At 42.7% G+C, this 19,186-nt stretch overlaps 2 protein-coding genes and 1 long non-coding RNA gene across 20 annotated transcripts; 2 read left to right on the forward strand and 1 right to left on the reverse strand.

The window, feature by feature from the left end:
• Positions 1 to 647: 647 nt before the first annotated feature.
• On the forward strand, positions 648 to 5,654 carry LOC311099251 (spindlin-W-like; the record flags this gene model as incomplete). Its single annotated transcript, XM_084139944.1, has 5 exons — positions 648 to 728; positions 3,200 to 3,241; positions 3,721 to 3,986; positions 4,623 to 4,856; positions 5,449 to 5,654. The coding sequence occupies exons 2-5, from the start codon at positions 3,222 to 3,224 to the stop codon at positions 5,652 to 5,654; spliced, it is 726 nt and encodes a 241-aa protein (XP_083996070.1). The 5' UTR covers positions 648 to 728; positions 3,200 to 3,221.
• A 1,143-nt stretch (positions 5,655 to 6,797) lies between these two features.
• Positions 6,798 to 11,688, reverse strand: LOC311099252. 18 transcript variants are annotated; one of them, XR_014609698.1, is made up of 5 exons: positions 8,007 to 11,688; positions 7,528 to 7,882; positions 7,015 to 7,403; positions 6,877 to 6,890; positions 6,798 to 6,845 (listed from the first exon to the last, which is right to left on the reverse strand). It is a non-coding gene; the product is annotated as an uncharacterized lncRNA (long non-coding RNA). The 18 variants fall into 18 exon arrangements; XR_014609699.1 differs by having other exon boundaries at positions 6,839 to 6,890; positions 8,007 to 9,091; positions 9,496 to 11,688; XR_014609700.1 differs by having other exon boundaries at positions 6,839 to 6,890; positions 8,007 to 9,370; positions 9,496 to 11,688.
• A 550-nt stretch (positions 11,689 to 12,238) lies between these two features.
• LOC311150604 (hydroxysteroid 11-beta-dehydrogenase 1-like protein) lies at positions 12,239 to 16,225 on the forward strand (the record flags this gene model as incomplete). The annotated part of the gene is made up of 7 exons (XM_084188090.1): positions 12,239 to 12,272; positions 13,662 to 13,792; positions 14,000 to 14,111; positions 14,226 to 14,317; positions 14,463 to 14,556; positions 15,407 to 15,572; positions 16,048 to 16,225. 7 exons carry the CDS (start codon positions 12,239 to 12,241, stop codon positions 16,223 to 16,225), a joined length of 807 nt encoding a protein of 268 aa, XP_084044216.1.
• Between the last annotated feature and the right edge of the window lie 2,961 nt (positions 16,226 to 19,186).

The following is a 19,186-nucleotide window of genomic DNA, read 5'->3' on the forward strand; positions in this document are numbered from 1 at the left end:
CCTGGTCGACTCATTCACACTACCACTTCCAAGCCTTGATTCAACATTGATCCATTTTATAATCACTAACTTTGTTATTATTAGTAGCCAATATTATATATTATTGTATTTTATATCTATATAAACATGCAATGCATCTATTCTACAGAAGTACTCACACATTGTAGGTCTAGACTATGTAAAAATCTAGTTCCTAAAGCAGGCATAGCAATTCATATTGGCCTACAGTCGAATAGCAGGACAAAGAAAGTATGGGCTAAGGGAAAAATACATGTCATGCTGTAAAGGAATTTACGTAACCCCCAATGCAAAATGTATTGCATTGTGGGAAATGTAGTTCAACCTACATGATTGGCCAACAAGCTTACTACCGGATAGGCAAAACAAAATGGACACTTTTGATGTTAATTCCGTTTTCCTGAAATAGACAGGACTACACACTGAATATTTAATTGCTTGCCAAAGCCACACTGTACAGCTCCGCTAAAGAGCGTTATTTTTGCTCCTTTGTGAGTTACAAAATCCAATCTATTTTCATGGCTTTATTGTGGTGATTGACGTGATGGACACCAACTCCCAGTGGCCTTTGCGAAGGACACCGCTTTTACAGAGTTTAGTCATAAACCTATCTTGGTAGTTGTAGTTCCCATAGTCAGACTGTTTCCTTGTAGCCTTCTTGAGGTGGATTCTGCTCAGCAGAGGGAAGTAGATATGAAAATAGGGGCCAGGTAACTCTCTGTTTGTCTAAATATGCGTTCTACTTTGATAATCGTGTTACTATACTACATAATAATGTATTTCAATCCCTCCAGTGTGTCAATTTTGTCTATGCTATTTATTGTAATGCAAATGACAACACAGTTTGTCGTTTTACTGTAGACCAGTGGTCAGTTTTATGGCACAAAATTACCGAACATGATTACATGACGTTGGGTGTTCTATTATTGGTTTCGCTTTGCGCAAATAGGCACGCGGGTCTTTGAAAAACAATTGGCAACATCTGAACGCAATTACGATTGCGAAAGGCTAGGCCTACACCTCTGCTTACAGGCATGCTTACACCTTGATGTTGTAGCCAGGAATATCTCTGGCTTGTCCAGAAATATGAAATTGCTGCAATCTTACGAAACGTGGTCGCAACGAAATTACATGATTTCACAGACAATTGCACTGAGGGAGAGGGCGACGTTGTTTGTTGACATCCGGTAGGGCTACTTAAAACCTCTTAAGGATCGGACCCTTTTTTTCAATTTTCGCCTAAAATGACATACCCAAATCTAACTGACTGTAGCTCAGGACCTGAAGCAAGGATATGCATAGTCTTGATACCATTTGAAAGGGAACACTTTGAAGTTTGTGGAAATGTGAAATTAATGTTTTTATCATCTTTGAAATGTAAGAGAGAGGCCACAATATAATATTGCAGTTTAGATTTTGGCCACTAGGTGGCGACAGTGTGTGCAAAGTTTTAGATTGATCCAGTGAAGTGTTGCAATACTGGACTATTTTCTATCAAGTCTGCCCAAATGTGCCAATTGATACATTTTTATTTATTTTTATTTAACTAGGCAAGTCAGTTAAGAACAAATTCTTATTTACAATGATGGCCTACACCGGCCAAACCCAGACGACGCTGGGCCAATTGTGCGCCGCCCTATGGGACTCCCAATCACGGCCGGTTGTGATACAGCCTGGAATCGAACCAGGGGTCTGTAGTGACGCCTCAAGCACTGAGATGCAGTGCCTTAGACCGCTGCGCCACTCAGGAGCCCATTTTGAAGGACATAACTATAGAGAACATACAACAATGGTATGGTAATACAAAATGTAAGTTTACACACTCCCAGGAATGTCATACATGATGAATCATTAGCTTATACACTGACTTTCACACATCTAGATGGTCGGGCGGGGTGGGTGTGGAGCCAGAGACAGCAGGGGTTCAAACTGTAGAACCCAGTTCCTACATCTGAATATAAAAATGGATTTTATCAAACAAAACTATGCTACAGTTTATCTCTGGGACCCTTAGGATGAATGACAAATCAGAGCAAGATTACTGAATGTAAGTACGTTATTTACCTTCAGAGGTGAATGTATCAAACCAGTTGCCGTGATACGTTTTTTGTTGTTGTGCACTCTCCTCAAACAATAGCATGGTATTTTTTCACTGTAATAGCTACTGTAAATTGGACAGTGCAGTTAGATTAACAAGAGTTTAAGCTTTCTGTCCATATGAGACATGTCTATGTCCTGGAAAGTTTGCTGTTACTTACAACAGTCATGCTAATCACATTAGTGCACGTTAGCTCAACCGTCCCGTATACGGGACACCAATCCCGTAGAGGTTAAGCTGCGTTTACACAGGCAGCCCAATTATGATATTTTTGACCAATCACATCAGATATTTTTTAGAGCTGATTTAATTGGTCATAACACCAATTAGTGCGAAAAATATCAGAATTGGGCTGCCTGCGTAAACGCAACCATTGTAACAACGCCTGTGGTCTTACTGGCGGGAAACTAGGGCTACCTGTGCAAAATAGCCAATCCTGGCCAGTACTTGTACACTGGTGGGTGTGGGTTTATTGCTTGTGGGGGATAAGATAATTTACGTAGCCATAATTAATTATGATAACGCTGTAACAGGCTATCTTGTTATGAGTGGCAGATTGCATGTCCCCAGATAAATGTGCCTTCTAACATTTGTAATTTGAATATAGGTATTTCTGCTTCTCAAAACACAGTCCATGTGTTATCAATATAGTGAAACGCTCATTCATAATTAGCCTACACTTAATACAATTGTATCAAGTCAGTTTCTCCAGATTGAGATTATGTTAGCGATCCTTGGTATATGAGCCACATTACTATTCCGACCAAGTGGGTGAACCCTATTGGCACGATGCGCAGGGTGTTTGCCTTTCACGCCAGCGACCCGGGTTCGCTTCCCTGCCCCGCCGTTTGCTACACTGGTGTCAGAAGTGGCGGCTGTGAGGCCATCGGCACTCACGGCCCAGATGTGTGAGGGGGATGAGTTGTCGAAGCACGGGGACGTGCCTTCCCGTTCTGAGGGTGCAACGTAGTGATCCTCACCATATGAGCCAGCGACCTGGGTTCGCTTTCCTGCCCCACCGTTCGCTACATTATTAAATGTTTTGCATTGAAATAATACACTCTCTTTGGTCTCTACCCACAGGATTGTGTGAATTTCTGGAAATATGTCCAAGAAAAGGGGCAGGTAGGTTGAACACCTGTTATTGGTTATTTCACTGATATTTGAGTACTGTTTTGGGTATTTCTATTGTGTTATTGACTGTACGTTTTGTTTATCCCATATGTAACTCTGTGTTGTTGTTTTTATCGCACTGCTTTGCTTTATCTTGGCCAGGTCGCAGTTGTAAATGAGAACTTGTTCTCAACTGGCTTACCTGGTTAAATAAAGGTGAAATACAGGGATGTAGCTCAGTTGGTAGAGCATGGCGTTTGCAACGCCAGGGTTGTGGGTTCGATTCCCACGGGGGGCCAGTATGAAAATAAAATAAAAAAATTATGTATGTACTCACTAACTGTAAGTCGCTCTGGATAAGAGCGTCTGCTAAATGACTAAAATGTAAATGTAAAATAAAAATAAAAAATTGTTTTTTCCTGTTTTGCTTGAACCTAAACCTTATTCAAAAAAAAAAAAAAACTTATTTTACACCTATATTCTTCCCTCAGAAAGCGTAGCAGCGGCGAGCTGAGTGAGAGTTCGGGTTTGTCTCTGTCGTCGACCCCAGACCCCAACAACCTGCTGGGTCTGCGGATTGAGCACAACTGGAGGGAGAAGGGCAACCTGACCAAGTGGAAAGGCACAGTGCTGGAGCGCCTCACCGTCAACACCTCCCTGTACATGGTCAAATACGACGGCTTCGACTGCGTCTATGGCATCGAGCTGTTCAAAGACGAGCGGGTGTCCAACCTGCAGGTTTTAACAGAGAAAGTCGGTGGGTTCACCTACTATTTGAGTATGTTGAAGCTTTGATTTAAGCACATTGGTATTGAGAGAAGCAATTCTCGACCTGGAATGACCACCAGGTTTATAGGCAAAGCAAATACGTAGAAAACACAAAGAACTACAGTGTGTGCTGGTCTTTGTTCCAGGTCAGTATGTACACAACAGATTCATCTTGTCAAGGCCCTTGATGATTAGTATCATCGTAAATAAAAGCCTGCATGCCATTATCCCCCTTGCTCTCCTTATCCCTAGGTTAATGACCTACCATTTCATTATCTTGTGACCTTTCCCAGGCATTGCTAATTGTAATCTCATGTACAGCAAACCACAAGATAAAGGTGTTGTCAACTCGGTGTCAATGTGGAAGAATTGTAAAGGATTGGACCTATCCATTCCATTCAGATCTAAAGGACCCAGGGCTGTTTGTTTCCCCATTGAACCTCTGACCCCCAAACTACACAAAAAGAGCAATGCCATTTCTCTCTGCCTAAGTTAAATAACTATTTTAGTAGCCTGGTGGAACCAGCCTGGTCTCGTGATAGGTCACGTTCTGTTTAATCTGAAACCAAAAGTGAGCGCAGCGTTCCGTATGCTTGACCAGGCTTCCTTCTCTTTACCTCCATAGTAAACAACAAGATCAAGGTGCCGCGCGATGCGCCGGAGCTGGTGGGCAAGGCTGTGGAGCACCTGTTTGAGAAGGAGGACGGGGAGAAGAACGAGTGGAGGGGCATGGTGCTGTCTCGCGCCCCCATCATGACCAACTGGTACTACATCACCTACGAGAAGGACCCTGTGCTCTACATGTACCAGCTCTGGGACGACTATAAGGACGGAGACCTCCGCATTCTACCTGAAGCTGGTGAGAAAGACCTTTATTTACTTCATATAATTACCTTAACCCTTAAAAGATGACGCAACAGAGGGTCTGATACAAATCACAGGTCTGTTGGATTGGTTAGTGCTGATCTAAGGGAAACCTAGTTTAACATAGTAAAGGGAGTGGTTGTTAGTTTGATTTATCTAACAGATATCGTATCTGTTGAAATAGGGACACACAGCACAGCATGTGGTTGGCCAGGGAGGGAGACAATTCTACAGTACTATGACAACCTGAGGATGAAGTAATTGTTGTAAAGCTGAATGAAAGGCTTGGTTAGACATGAGAAGCTAAGGAAAATATATACACACGTCTGATTATGCTGGGCAGGTGCTGCTGGGGATCAAAGTATACATCCAGAAAGACTACTCAAAATCAGGTCATGAATGGCTGAATGGCTTATGAGGCTACTGGGTGAAATGGTTGTAGTCTGTTGAGAGCATGAGAACTGGGTGGCTAGCTGCTGAGTAGATGACCTGAAAGAAGAGGAAGTATTTGTTCTGGTATGTGAAGTAAAACGGCAGACAGCATATGCATATCTTTTTTCCTCCTTTATTTTTCTCTCGTTTCCCAGAGAACAAACACCTGCTGCCTGCGGACAGGAAGCCAGGCGAGGAGACAGAGAGCCTTGTGGGTAAGCAGGTGGAGTACGTCACTGATAAGGGTGTGAAGAGGACGGGGCTGGTTATCTACCAGGTTCCCGCCAAGCCCTCCGTCTACTACATCAAATACGACGACGACTTCCACATCCACGTCTACGACCTGGTCAAAACCACCTAGAATACAACTCGACCTGGTCAAAACCACCTAGAATACAACTCAACCTTGTCAAAACCACCTAGAATACACCTCGACCTGGTCAAAACCACCTAGAATACAACTCGACCTGGTCAAACCCACCTAGAATACAGCTCGACCTGGACAAACCCACCTAGAATACAGCTCGACCCGGTCAAAACCACCTAGAATACAACTCGACCCGGTCAAAACCACCTAGAATACAACTCGACCCGGTCAAAACCACCTAGAATACAACTCGACCCGGTCAAAACCACCTAGAATACAACTCGACCCGGTCAAAACCACCTAGAATACAGCTCGACCCGGTCAAACCCACCTAGAATACAGCTCGACCCGGTCAAACCCACCTAGAATACAGCTCGACCCGGTCAAACCCACCTAGAATACAGCTCGACCCGGTCAAACCCACCTAGAATACAACTCGACCCGGTCAAACCCACCTAGAATACAACTCGACCCGGTCAAACCCACCTAGAATACAACTCGACCCGGTCAAACCCACTTAGAATACAACTCGATCTGGTCAAACCCACCTAGAATACAACTCGATCTGGTCAAAACCACCTAGAATACAACCCGACCTGGTCAAACCCACCTAGAATACAACCCGACCTGGTCAAAACCACCTAGAATACAACCCGACCTGGTCAAAGCCACCTAGAATACAACCCGACCTGGTCAAAGCCACCTAGAATACAACCCGACCTGGTCAAAGCCACCTAGACTACAACCCGACCTGGTCAAAGCCACCTAGACTACAACCCGACCTGGTCAAAGCCACCTAGAATACAACCCGACCTGGTCAAAGCCACCTAGAATACAACCGGACCCGGTCAAAGCCACCTAGAATAGAACCCGACCTGGTTAAAACCACCTAGAATAAAACTAAACCTGGTCAAAACCACCTAGAATACAGCTCGACCTGGTCAAAACAACCTAGAATACAACCCGACCTGGTCAAAGCCACCTAGAATACAACCTGACCTGGTCAAAGCCACCTAGACTACAACCCGACCTGGTCAAAGCAACCTAGAATACAACCCGACCTGGTCAAAGCCACCTAGAATACAACCGGACCCGGTCAAAGCCACCTAGAATAGAACCCGACCTGGTTAAAACCACCTAGAATAAAACTAAACCTGGTCAAAACCACCTAGAATACAGCTCGACCTGGTCAAAACAACCTAGAATACATCTCGACCTGGTTAAAACCACCTAGAATACAACTAGACCTGGTCATAACCACCTAGAATACAACTAGACCTGGTCAAAACCACCTAGGATACATCTCGACCTGGTTAAAACCACCTAGAATACAACTAGACCTGGTTAAAACTACCTAGAATACAACTAGACCTGGTCAAAACCACCTAGAATACAACTAGACCTGGTCAAAACCACCTAGAATACAACTAGACCTGGTCAAAACCACCTAGAATACAACTAGTCCTGGTCAAAACCACCTAGAATACATCTCGACCTGGTTAAAACCACCTAGAATACATCTCGACCTGGTTAAAACTACCTAGAATACAACTAGACCTGGTCAAAACCACCTAGAATACAACTAGACCTGGTCAAAACCACCTAGAATACAACTAGACCTGGTCAAAACCACCTAGAATACAACTAGACCTGGTCAAAACCACCTAGAATACAACTAGACCTGGTCAAAACCACCTAGAATACAACTAGACCTGGTCAAAACCACCTAGAATACAACTAGACCTGTTTAAAATCACCTAGAATACAACTAGACCTGGTCAAATCCACCTAGAATACAACTACACCTGGTCAAAACCACCTAGAATACAACTAGACCTGGTCAAAGCCACCTAGAATAGAACCCGACCTGGTTAAAACCACCTAGAATAAAACTAAACCTGGTCAAAACCACCTAGAATACAGCTCGACCTGGTCAAAACAACCTAGAATACAACCCGACCTGGTCAAAGCCACCTAGAATACAACCTGACCTGGTCAAAGCCACCTAGACTACAACCCGACCTGGTCAAAGCAACCTAGAATACAACCCGACCTGGTCAAAGCCACCTAGAATACAACCGGACCCGGTCAAAGCCACCTAGAATAGAACCCGACCTGGTTAAAACCACCTAGAATAAAACTAAACCTGGTCAAAACCACCTAGAATACAGCTCGACCTGGTCAAAACAACCTAGAATACATCTCGACCTGGTTAAAACCACCTAGAATACAACTAGACCTGGTCATAACCACCTAGAATACAACTAGACCTGGTCAAAACCACCTAGGATACATCTCGACCTGGTTAAAACCACCTAGAATACAACTAGACCTGGTTAAAACTACCTAGAATACAACTAGACCTGGTCAAAACCACCTAGAATACAACTAGACCTGGTCAAAACCACCTAGAATACAACTAGACCTGGTCAAAACCACCTAGAATACAACTAGTCCTGGTCAAAACCACCTAGAATACATCTCGACCTGGTTAAAACCACCTAGAATACATCTCGACCTGGTTAAAACTACCTAGAATACAACTAGACCTGGTCAAAACCACCTAGAATACAACTAGACCTGGTCAAAACCACCTAGAATACAACTAGACCTGGTCAAAACCACCTAGAATACAACTAGACCTGGTCAAAACCACCTAGAATACAACTAGACCTGGTCAAAACCACCTAGAATACAACTAGACCTGGTCAAAACCACCTAGAATACAACTAGACCTGTTTAAAATCACCTAGAATACAACTAGACCTGGTCAAATCCACCTAGAATACAACTACACCTGGTCAAAACCACCTAGAATACAACTAGACCTGGTCAAAACCACCTAGAATACAACTAGACCTGGTCAAAACCACCTAGAATACAACTAGACCTGGTTAAAACCACCTAGAATACAGCTCGACCCGGTCAAACCCACCTAGAATACAACTAGACCTGGTCAAAACCACCTAGAATACAACCGGACCCGGTCAAAGCCACTTAGAATAGAACCCGACCTGGTTAAAACCACCTAGAATAAAACTAAACCTGGTCAAAACCACCTAGAATACAGCTCGACCTGGTCAAAACAACCTAGAATACATCTCGACCTGGTTAAAACCACCTAGAATACAACTAGACCTGGTCAAAACCACCTAGAATACAACTAGACCTGGTTAAAACCACCTATAATACAACTAGACCTGGTTAAAACCACCTAGAATACAACTAGACCTGGTCAAAACCACCTAGAATACAGCTCGACCTGGTCAAAACCACCTAGAATACATCTCGACCTGGTTAAAACCACCTAGAATACAACTAGACCTGGTCAAAACCACCTAGAATACATCTAGACCTGGTCAAAACCACCTAGAATACAACTAGACCTGGTTAAAACCACCTAGAATACAACTAGACCTGGTTAAAACCACCTAGAATACAACTAGACCTGGTCAAAACCACCTAGAATACAACTAGACCTGGTCAAAACCACCTAGAATACAACTAGACCTGGTCAAAACCACCTAGAATACAACTAGACCTGGTCAAAACCACCTAGAATACAGCTCGACCCGGTCAAACCCACCTAGAATACAACTAGACCTGGTCAAAACCACCTAGAATACAACTAGACCTGGTCAAAACCACCTAGAATACAACTAGACCTGGTCAAAACCACCTAGAATACAACTAGACCTGGTCAAAACCACCTAGAATACAACTAGACCTGGTCAAACCCACCTAGAATACAACTAGACCTGGTCAAACCCACCTAGAATACAACTAGACCTGGTTAAAACCACATAGAATACAACTAGACCTGGTTTAAAACCACCTAGAAAGGACGTTCTAGTCCCCCCTGCCTCAGACCCTCACACCTGTACACCCACCTTGAGGTCGACTCCCATTTCAACTCAGTCAATTCAGGAAGTGAGTTCAAAATTCAGTATTTACCAAATCAAATTATTGGGAAACTTAATTCATCAATGGAATTTGAATACATCCCCTGAATTGACTGGATTGAAATTGAACTCTCTGCAACCATGACACTTACCTGTCATTATTGTGGAAATGTTCCCTGCCTTGTGTCTCATCCAATGGGAGAAGGACTACCAAGGTCAGAAGTTTGCTAAAAGTGTGAAATCTGTGACTTAGATCGACTAGGCTTTTGTAAACAGTTCAAAGCTTGCATCTATTTATTTTTCTTTTAAAGTAACTGTCGAACATTTCCAGATTTCTATGAAATATGACAATTCATTACTTACAATATGAGTGAAATAGTTTTCCTTCCAAAAAAAGGTAATTAAATACAGCTTTTCTGTATTGGAATGGTGTGGGCATATACTGGTCATTACAAATATGAACGCGAGTAGGCCGCTGATTGGCCAGCTCTTCCTCCTCAGGAGTATGACAGCATACTCTATAAGGAAATAGCAAGCATTTTTTAAACTGTCTGTTTTAGATACAAGTTTGAGGTGGGGTTTTGAAGTGTTTATTTTTCTCCAATTTATGCTTTGGCCACAAATATGAGTATAGGACGAGTCAACAACATTATTTGGCTTAACAGAATTTTAACTTTTAAAAGTGATATTTTCACTCGACAGTTACTTTAAGAAATGAGATGAAGCAGCAATGTTTTATTTTTCTTATCTCTCTGTTCTACTTATTTTAAAACACATTTAGCTGTCAATTTTATTTATATATTCTGAAATAAAACATGAATACAAACTTTGTACCGGGGCAAAAGCTTTGATACAATGTATTCCCAACTGATGGTTGATGACTTGGTTACTATGGACAACAGAATCAGTGTTTTGTTTGGCTAAGGAAGTAGATATTATCAGTGAAAATGACCTATGTTAATGTTCAAATGTGTTGCTTGAATAGTGCAAGAAAAAAATGTTATTTAATAGAAATTCTAAACAATTGCCAAGATTTGCCTGCTCATGTTTCAGAATCACCCACACCAGCTGACCTCAAATTTTAATTTGAGAGGAATTGTTTGACTTAGCTACTAGTTTCATGAGTTCAGAGAGTCATGTTTAAGACATTTTGGATTACAATCAACCCTTAGTCATGGTTGAATAATCTAATATTTCTGTCATGTTGTTAGACCGCTGTGACCCTAACTGTACTTACTTTTTGTAAATACCTGTAATGTGTGACGCATTTTAAAAAATACTGTAAAGATGCTTTGGTGTGATTTGCTCTTCCTGTTTGATGTTGAATAATGTTTTATTTAGTCGATTGCAGCAATTGTTGGTTTATTGTTGTTCCCCCACTAGTGGCCAATTTACTTAGCATTTAAACCTTTTTTTCAATAAGGAATTAAACATAAAAGGTAATAAAACCGTTTCATGTTTCTAGCTTAGTTTTTGTTCTTTGTTCACCTCAGAAATGAACAGGTGTAAAAATGTCCCTTATGTGAATGCTTTTGTAAAGCTGCACATAGGTTTTAATGGGGCTATTTATCCACACTAAAAAGGTTGATGTTGAAATTGACTTTTGAAACAAGCAATTGTTTAGAGAAGTTGAACAAAATGTGCATTTATCTTTATATTAGGGTGACCGGTGAAGGTTCCCTACCAGTAGTGGCATTTTGCCAGAGTAACATTTTACAATGCCTAGAAGGCCCTAGATAATTCAATTTAGTTTAAAAGAAATGTTCTCTCAAAATGTCACTTTTAATTTAGCTCTCAAATTCTACATCAATGTAGAGACTTGTTGTCCTCCTCTCTGTCGTTCTCACAGTGTTTGCTAGCTATTAAAACCATTCATTATTTAACCATGCCCATGTCCGTGGTATTCAAAAGCTCTGTTTGGGAAAATATCTGCATTTTCTCTCCTCCCTCTCCTTCATTGTGTAGTTTACAGGACTGTCAAGAGCTTCAGAGGAAATATATTGACCATGTTATTTTGCTGCTTTCTGCAAAAGTGTATTATTTAGTAAGCTTATAAGTGTTCAATTCTCAATTTTGTCTGTTTGTGTAACAACACTATCATGGATAATAAAATATATATTTTTTGCACAAGGTGTGTGTTCCCAGCTCCTGGTACATAGCGTAGCTCCCATATTCCTGTTCATGAGAATATGGTGAGAGCTAGAATGATTATAAGGAAGAGGGTACTCAATTACATTGTGTATGTGCCTATCTGACATTTAAAAAATACAAATAAACGTGCCAACTTTACAGTCAAGACATAAACCTTGGCATCTGGGCTAGCTGGCTAGAGTCCTAGTTTCACTGCCCCTTTAAGGCAAGACAAGTGGTAGGCTAGGCCTACCATAAATATGAGGTGGAAGGCAATAACCACTTTGTCCGCAGGTTGTAGCAGTGTGATCACAGCATGCTTTACAGAACTTGGTGGAGTTTTTAGAATAACCTTCCGTGACTTTTGTTATTAGATAGCCTAAAACCTACAATTAGATCAACTAGGATATTGGCACATGCGCAAAATTGTTTTACCAATTAAGGTCACGTGTCTTACCTGAGCGTCACCTGTGGCACTGAATTGAAGTCAACGTGATTATGCAGGTCCCGATGAAGACCAAGTTTTTCATTTTTGGAGTTTGCCTAATGGCAGTCCTCTGGAGGGACACGTTTGATCCAGGTGAGTCCTCAAACAGTGCTCCATAGGACAGGCAGACAACACACATTTTTAGCTCATTTAAGGTTTTGTTGTTCATTTAGATTTCCCCCCCATCCAGGAAATTGCTGTAATTTTCATTTCCCAGTGTTCTATAAGCTTTTACCTTTTTTCATTTCAAGTTTTTTAACTAAATTAAGATTTCATGCACTAGATTTAACTATTGTCATCATTTAACAATATAATCAGAAAAAAAAACATTGACATCAAATGGGACACCATTCACTTTCTAATCTGAGTGCTTTAACCACTGTGTGTACAGTTTCAGGCCACAATGGACCTTAGTCACTTAATGACTACAGATATCCACTTTAATATATCTAGACTGGACTGTGGAGACTTGGTAGATTTGAAGGTTAGGGCAGACATAACTGAGTGTGAAATAAGGTCAGGATCTACAACTTCATGGATCATATTTAATCTTAATGTGTTACAGTATAACACTTGCCATCGATAAAATGCAATTGTACTCGTCCGTAGTTTATGCCTGCCCATACCATAACCCCACCGCCACCATGGGGCACTGTGTTCACAATGTTGACATCAGCAAACTGCTTGCCCACACAACGCCATACACGTGGTCTGCGGTTGTGAGGCTGGTTGGACGTACTGCCAAATTCTCTAAAACGATGAACATTCAATTCTCTGGCAACAGCTCTGGTGGACATTCCTGCAGTCAGCATGCCAATTGCACCCCCCCTCAAAACTTGAGACATCGTGGCATTGTGTTGTGTGACAAAACTGCACCTTTTAGATTGCCCTTTTATTGTCCCCAGCACAAGGTGCACCTGTGTAATGATCATGCTGTTTACTCAGCTTCTTGATATGCCACACCTGTCAGGTAGATGTGTTATCTTGGCAAAGGATAAATGCTTATTAACAGGGATGTAAACAAATGTTTGCACAAAATGAGAGAAATAATCATTTTGTGCGTATGGAAAATTTCTGGGATCTTTTATTTCAGCTCATAACACATGGGACCAACACTTTACATGTATTTCAGCTCATGAAACATGGAACCAACACTTTACATGTATTTCAACTCATGAAACACGGGACCAACACTATACATGTATTTCAGCTCATGAAACATGCGACCAATACTTTACATGTATTTCAGCAAATGAAACATGGGACCAACACTTTACATGTTGCGTTTATATTTTTGTCCAATATTTAATTGTATGTGATGATGACGATGAAGTATTTAACACAAATTTGTGTCCAACCTTAAAACACCGCTATTTTATTATAGTCACTGTGATATGATCTTCCTTTCTCATCAGTAGTCTTCCTCACCCCAAGCAGCCTGACTGACTGACTGCCTGTCCGTCTGTCTGTCCCTCCCCTCAGAGTCTGTTCGTTGTGCCAGGGTGCTGGTGACTGGGGCCAGCACGGGCATCGGAGAGCAGGTGGCATACCACTACGCCAAGATGGGCGCCCAGATCGTCATCACGGCCAGGAGGGAGTACGCCTTACAGAAGGTTTGTGGATCTCTCTGTGTCCGTCTCTCTGTCTATCTGTGTCGGTCTCTGTGTCAGTCTGTGTCGGTCTCTCTATCTGTGTCTGTCTCTGTGTCAGTCAGTCTGTCTGTCTGTCTATGAACTTCTATCCTTTCTACTGTCTTATGATGACCAGATAGATAGTGACAGCCTCTTTACCAGTGTGTCATTGCTCCCTCTGTCCTGTAGGTGGCAGCGAACTGCACAAGCCTGGGGGCCCAGAAGGCGCTGTATGTGACAGGGGACATGTCCCAGGCCTCAGACCCAGAGAGAGTGGTGAAGATGGCTGTCGAACTACTGGGTAAGGACTGATCACTAAGAATACATTCAGTCATATTGTGAGTATGTATTATGTTATGTTAGAGATTCATAAGGCACATTAGTCGACACTTGTGCCTGTTTCTCTTTTTTGCAGGAGGTCTTGACATCCTGGTTCTAAATCACATCGGATCCACCCCATTCGCCATGTGGAACGGAGATGGGGATCACGTCAGGGAACTGATGCAGGTACGCATAGTTTATTTTTCATTTTAGGCTATACTTGTGCTCAAAGCAATGTTGGAATATAAATATTTGTTTTCTTCTTCATATTAGGCTATACTTCAAGCCTATTCTATGAGTGTAGTTTTTTATGTGTTGTTGTCTTCCAAAGTTGAATTTCCTCAGCTACGTGAACATGGCTTCAGCAGCTTTGCCAGTACTGGAGCAGAGTGCAGGGTCTATGATCGTAGTGTCCTCTCTGTTGGGTGAGTACACATCACACACCCTTATACAATACAGTCTTACACAGATAGCCTTATACATATAGTCTTATCGTGGAAAACTCTAGTCCTTCCAGTCAGATCTGGCTTTGTTTTCTGATGGCAATCTGTTGCAAGGTGGGAGTGCTCCACCCCACTCCTCAGAAGTGTACGTTTCCTTGATCTGTCAATCGTCACCTCTGACCCAGCCCACCTTGGCCCTCGGCCAATTACAAGGCCAGGCTGACTATTATTTTCCTAAATTGGAACTCCAAACACTCCCTGGTGTAGAGAATGCGTAGATGCCATAAAACCATTAATTCAACTACACCATAAAGCTGTGTGTCTAAGGCCATAAAGGGTTGAACTTGAGTCTGTGTCCTGTTCGTCATTGTGCCAGGTACCCAGAGAGATCGTCCCTTATATAAACCGGCACCTTCATTTTTGGAGTCCATCACCAGTTGGTGGCGCTCTATTTTTCACTTATGCAGATACAGTCTTATGCAGATAGTCTTATGCAGATAGTCTTATGCAGATACAGTCTTATGCAGATACAGTCTTATGCAGATACAGTCTTATGCAGATACAGTCTTATGCAGATACAGTCTTATGCAGATACAGTCTTATGCAGATACAGTCTTATGCAGATACAGTCTTATGCAGATAGTCTTATGCAGATACAGTCTTATGCAGATACAGTCTTATACCAATGCAAACTACACTAGTAATCCTTATAGGAGGAATACAATTAAAAACCTGTCCTTCTCAGTCTGAAGTACTCAGACAAACACTGTGGATACTGTGTGAACTCACCACCTTTCTCTTCTCCCTCTGTCTCCCCCTCTCTCCACTACAGGGAAGATAACCACTCCGTTCGTGGGGCCCTACGCGGCCACCAAGTTTGCAGTGAACGGTTTCTTTGGTTCCATGCAGCATGAGCTAACCATGCAGCGCAGCAACGTGTCTCTGACCGTCACCACCCTGGGCCTGATAGACACAGACTCAGCCATGGACAAAATCAGGTTAGTCACAGGAGCCATTTACAATTGGGTTTTCAACAGAATAAGAGATTTGTGTTCTACAACTCTCATCTCTTCCGAATAGATTCATGACATCAAGACTGGTTGTGCTTGTGACATTGAATAACTGGTCTTGTAAGAGAAACATTACATTAATGAGTTGTATTGAGTGATTGTGTTATGGTAGTTTGATATTTCTGACGGTTCAGTACCTGCTACATTTATAGTAGGTCTTAGTTAAAGTGTAATGGGGAGCTAAGATAAAACATTACAGTAGGTATAATTTAGGTTTTATCAATGTGTCGTTCTTTTTTTATTCAAACCAGGAAGTCCCATTGAGATAACCTGGTGTGCATTCGAAATTGCATCTAGTACTGTACTATATAGGGAATAGGCAATTTCGGATGGAGTCCTGATTACAGTGTTTATAAACACCCTGCAGGCAGCATGTCTTTAAATGTTTCTCTGCCACCTCCAGAGGGTACACCAACATGACGGCCTACCCAGCCAGCGATGCTGCCCTCCACCTCATCAAGGCTGGGGCCACCCATCAGAAGGAGTCATTCTACCCTGGATACATCTACTTCGTCTGCCTGTGCAGAGACTGGTTCCCCTTCTTCAGAGACATCATCATCCAGAACTCCTACACATACTGAAGGAGCCACCACGCCCCTGGTTAAGGAAGCACCTAAGCCTACAGTAACATGTGTGTCCTCAGGCCGAGAATAGCAAAGCACCCTTTACTGGCTCAAACAGCTGGCTTACCAACCTTTAGTAAACTTTGGAGGAAAAAATTGTTTGACCAGAAACAATGCTATTTCACAGTAAACAAATTAACAGTACGGCACTTACACAAATGACTGATGATTGGCTGAGAGAAATGTATAATAAAAAGATTGTGTTAGCTGTTTTGTTAGACTTCAGTGCAGCTTTTGACATTATTGATCATAATCTGCTGCTGGAAAAACGTACGCGTTATGGCTTTACATACCCTGCTACATTGTGGATCGAGAGTTACCTGTCTAACAGAACACAGAGGGAGTTCTTTAATGGAAGCCTCTCCAACATAATCCAGTTAGAGTCAGGCATTTCCCAGGTCAGCTGTCTAGACCCCTTACTTTTTTCTATCTTTACTAATGACCTGCCACTGGCTCTGAGTAAAGCCAGTGTGTCTATGTATGCTGATGACTCCACACTATACGTGTCAGCTACCACAGCAAGTGGAATCACTGCAGCACTTAACAAAGAGCTGCAGTCAGGTTCACAATGGGTGGCAATAAATAAGTTAGTATTGTATTTGGGACAAATCATTCACTAAACCCTAAACCTCAACTAAATCTTGTAATGAATAATGTGGAAATTTGTGTAACCCTAGATTGTAAACGGTTATGGTCAAATCATATTGATGCAACAGTAGCTATGATGGGGAGAAGTCGGTCCATATTAAAGCACTGCTCGGCCTTCTTAACAATGCTATCAACAAGACAGGTCCAACAGGCCCTAGTTTTGTCGCACCTGGAGTACTGTCCAGTCGTGTGGTCAGGTGCCACAAAGGGACTTAGGAAAATTACAATTGGCCCAGAACAGGGCAGCACGGCTGGCACTTAAATGTACATGGAGAGCTAACATTAATGATATGCATGACTATCTCTCCTGAATCAAAGTACAGGAGAGATTGACTTCCTCACTACTTGTATTTGTGAGAAGTATTGACATGTTGAATGCACCGAGCTGTCTGTTTAAACTACTAGCACACAGCTGACACCCATGCATACCCCACAAGACATGCCACCAGTGGTCTCTTCCCATTCCACAAGTCCAGAACAGTACTACATAGAGCCATGACTACATGGAACTCTATTCCACATCAAGTTACTCATGCAAGTAGTAAAATCAGATTAAAAAAAAAAAATAGATACAAATACACCTTATGTAACAGCGGGGACTCACACACAGGCACAGACACACGCATACACACACACAATAACATACGCACTATACACACACGTACACATGGATTTTGTGTTGTAGATATGTGGTAGTAGAGTAGTGGCCTGAGGGCACACACTTAATGTGTTGTGAAATCTGTTGTGAAATGTAATGTAATGTTTTTTAAATTGTATATATCTGCCTTAATTTTGCTGGGCTCCAGCAAGAGTAGCTGCTGCCTTGGCAGGAACTAATGGGGATCCATAATAAACCCCAGGAAGAGTAGCTGCTGCCTTGGCAGGAACTAATGGGGATCCATAATAAACCCCAGGAAGAGTAGCTGCTGCCTTGGCAGGAACTAATGGGGATCCATAATAAACCCCAGGAAGAGTAGCTGCTGCCTTGGCAGGAACTAATGGGGATCCATAATAAACCCCAGGAAGAGTAGCTGCTGCCTTGGCAGGAACTAATGGGGATCCATAATAAACCCCTAGGAAGAGTAGCTGCTGCCTTGGCAGGAACTAATGGGGATCCATAATAAACCCCTAGGAAGTGTAGCTGCTGCCTTGGCAGGATCTAATGGGGATCCATAATAAACCCCAGGAAGAGTAGCTGCTGCCTTGGCAGGAACTAATGGGGATCCATAATAAACCCCTAGGAAGTGTAGCTGCTGCCTTGGCAGGAACTAATGGGGATCCATAATAAACCCCAGGAAGAGTAGCTGCTGCCTTGGCAGGAACTAATGGGGATCCATAATAAACCCCTAGGAAGAGTAGCTGCTGCCTTGGCAGGAACTAATGGGGATCCATAATAAACCCCTAGGAAGTGTAGCTGCTGCCTTGGCAGGATCTAATGGGGATCCATAATAAACCCCAGGAAGAGTAGCTGCTGCCTTGGCAGGAACTAATGGGGATCCATAATAAACCCCTAGGAAGAGTAGCTGCTGCCTTGGCAGGAACTAATGGGGATCCATAATAAACCCCTAGGAAGTGTAGCTGCTGCCTTGGCAGGAACTAATGGGGATCCATAATAAACCCCAGGAAGAGTAGCTGCTGCCTTGGCAGGAACTAATGGGGATCCATAATAAACCCCAGGAAGAGTAGCTGCTGCCTTGGCAGGAACTAATGGGGATCCATAATAAACCCCTAGGAAGAGTAGCTGCTGCCTTGGCAGGAACTAATGGGGATCCATAATAAACCCCTAGGAAGTGTAGCTGCTGCCTTGGCAGGAACTAATGGGGATCCATAATAAACCCCAGGAAGAGTAGCTGCTGCCTTGGCAGGAACTAATGGGGATCCATAATAAACCCCAGGAAGAGTAGCTGCTGCCTTGGCAGGAACTAATGGGGATCCATAATAAACCCCTAGGAAGAGTAGCTGCTGCCTTGGCAGGAACTAATGGGGATCCATAATAAACCCCTAGGAAGTGTAGCTGCTGCCTTGGCAGGAACTAATGGGGATCCATAATAAACCCCTAGGAAGAGTAGCTGCTGCCTTGGCAGGAACTAATGGGGATCCATAATAAACCCCTAGGAAGAGTAGCTGCTGCCTTGGCAGGAACTAATGGGGATCCATAATAAACCCCCAGGAAGAGTAGCTGCTTCCTTGGCAGGAACTAATGGGGATCCATAATAAACCCCAGGAAGAGTAGCTGCTGCCTTGGCAGGAACTAATGGGGATCCATAATAA

Source organism: Coregonus lavaretus, assembly GCF_964263955.1.
Source record: "Coregonus lavaretus genome assembly, chromosome: 23".
Classification (NCBI taxonomy): Eukaryota; Metazoa; Chordata; class Actinopteri; order Salmoniformes; family Salmonidae; genus Coregonus; species Coregonus lavaretus.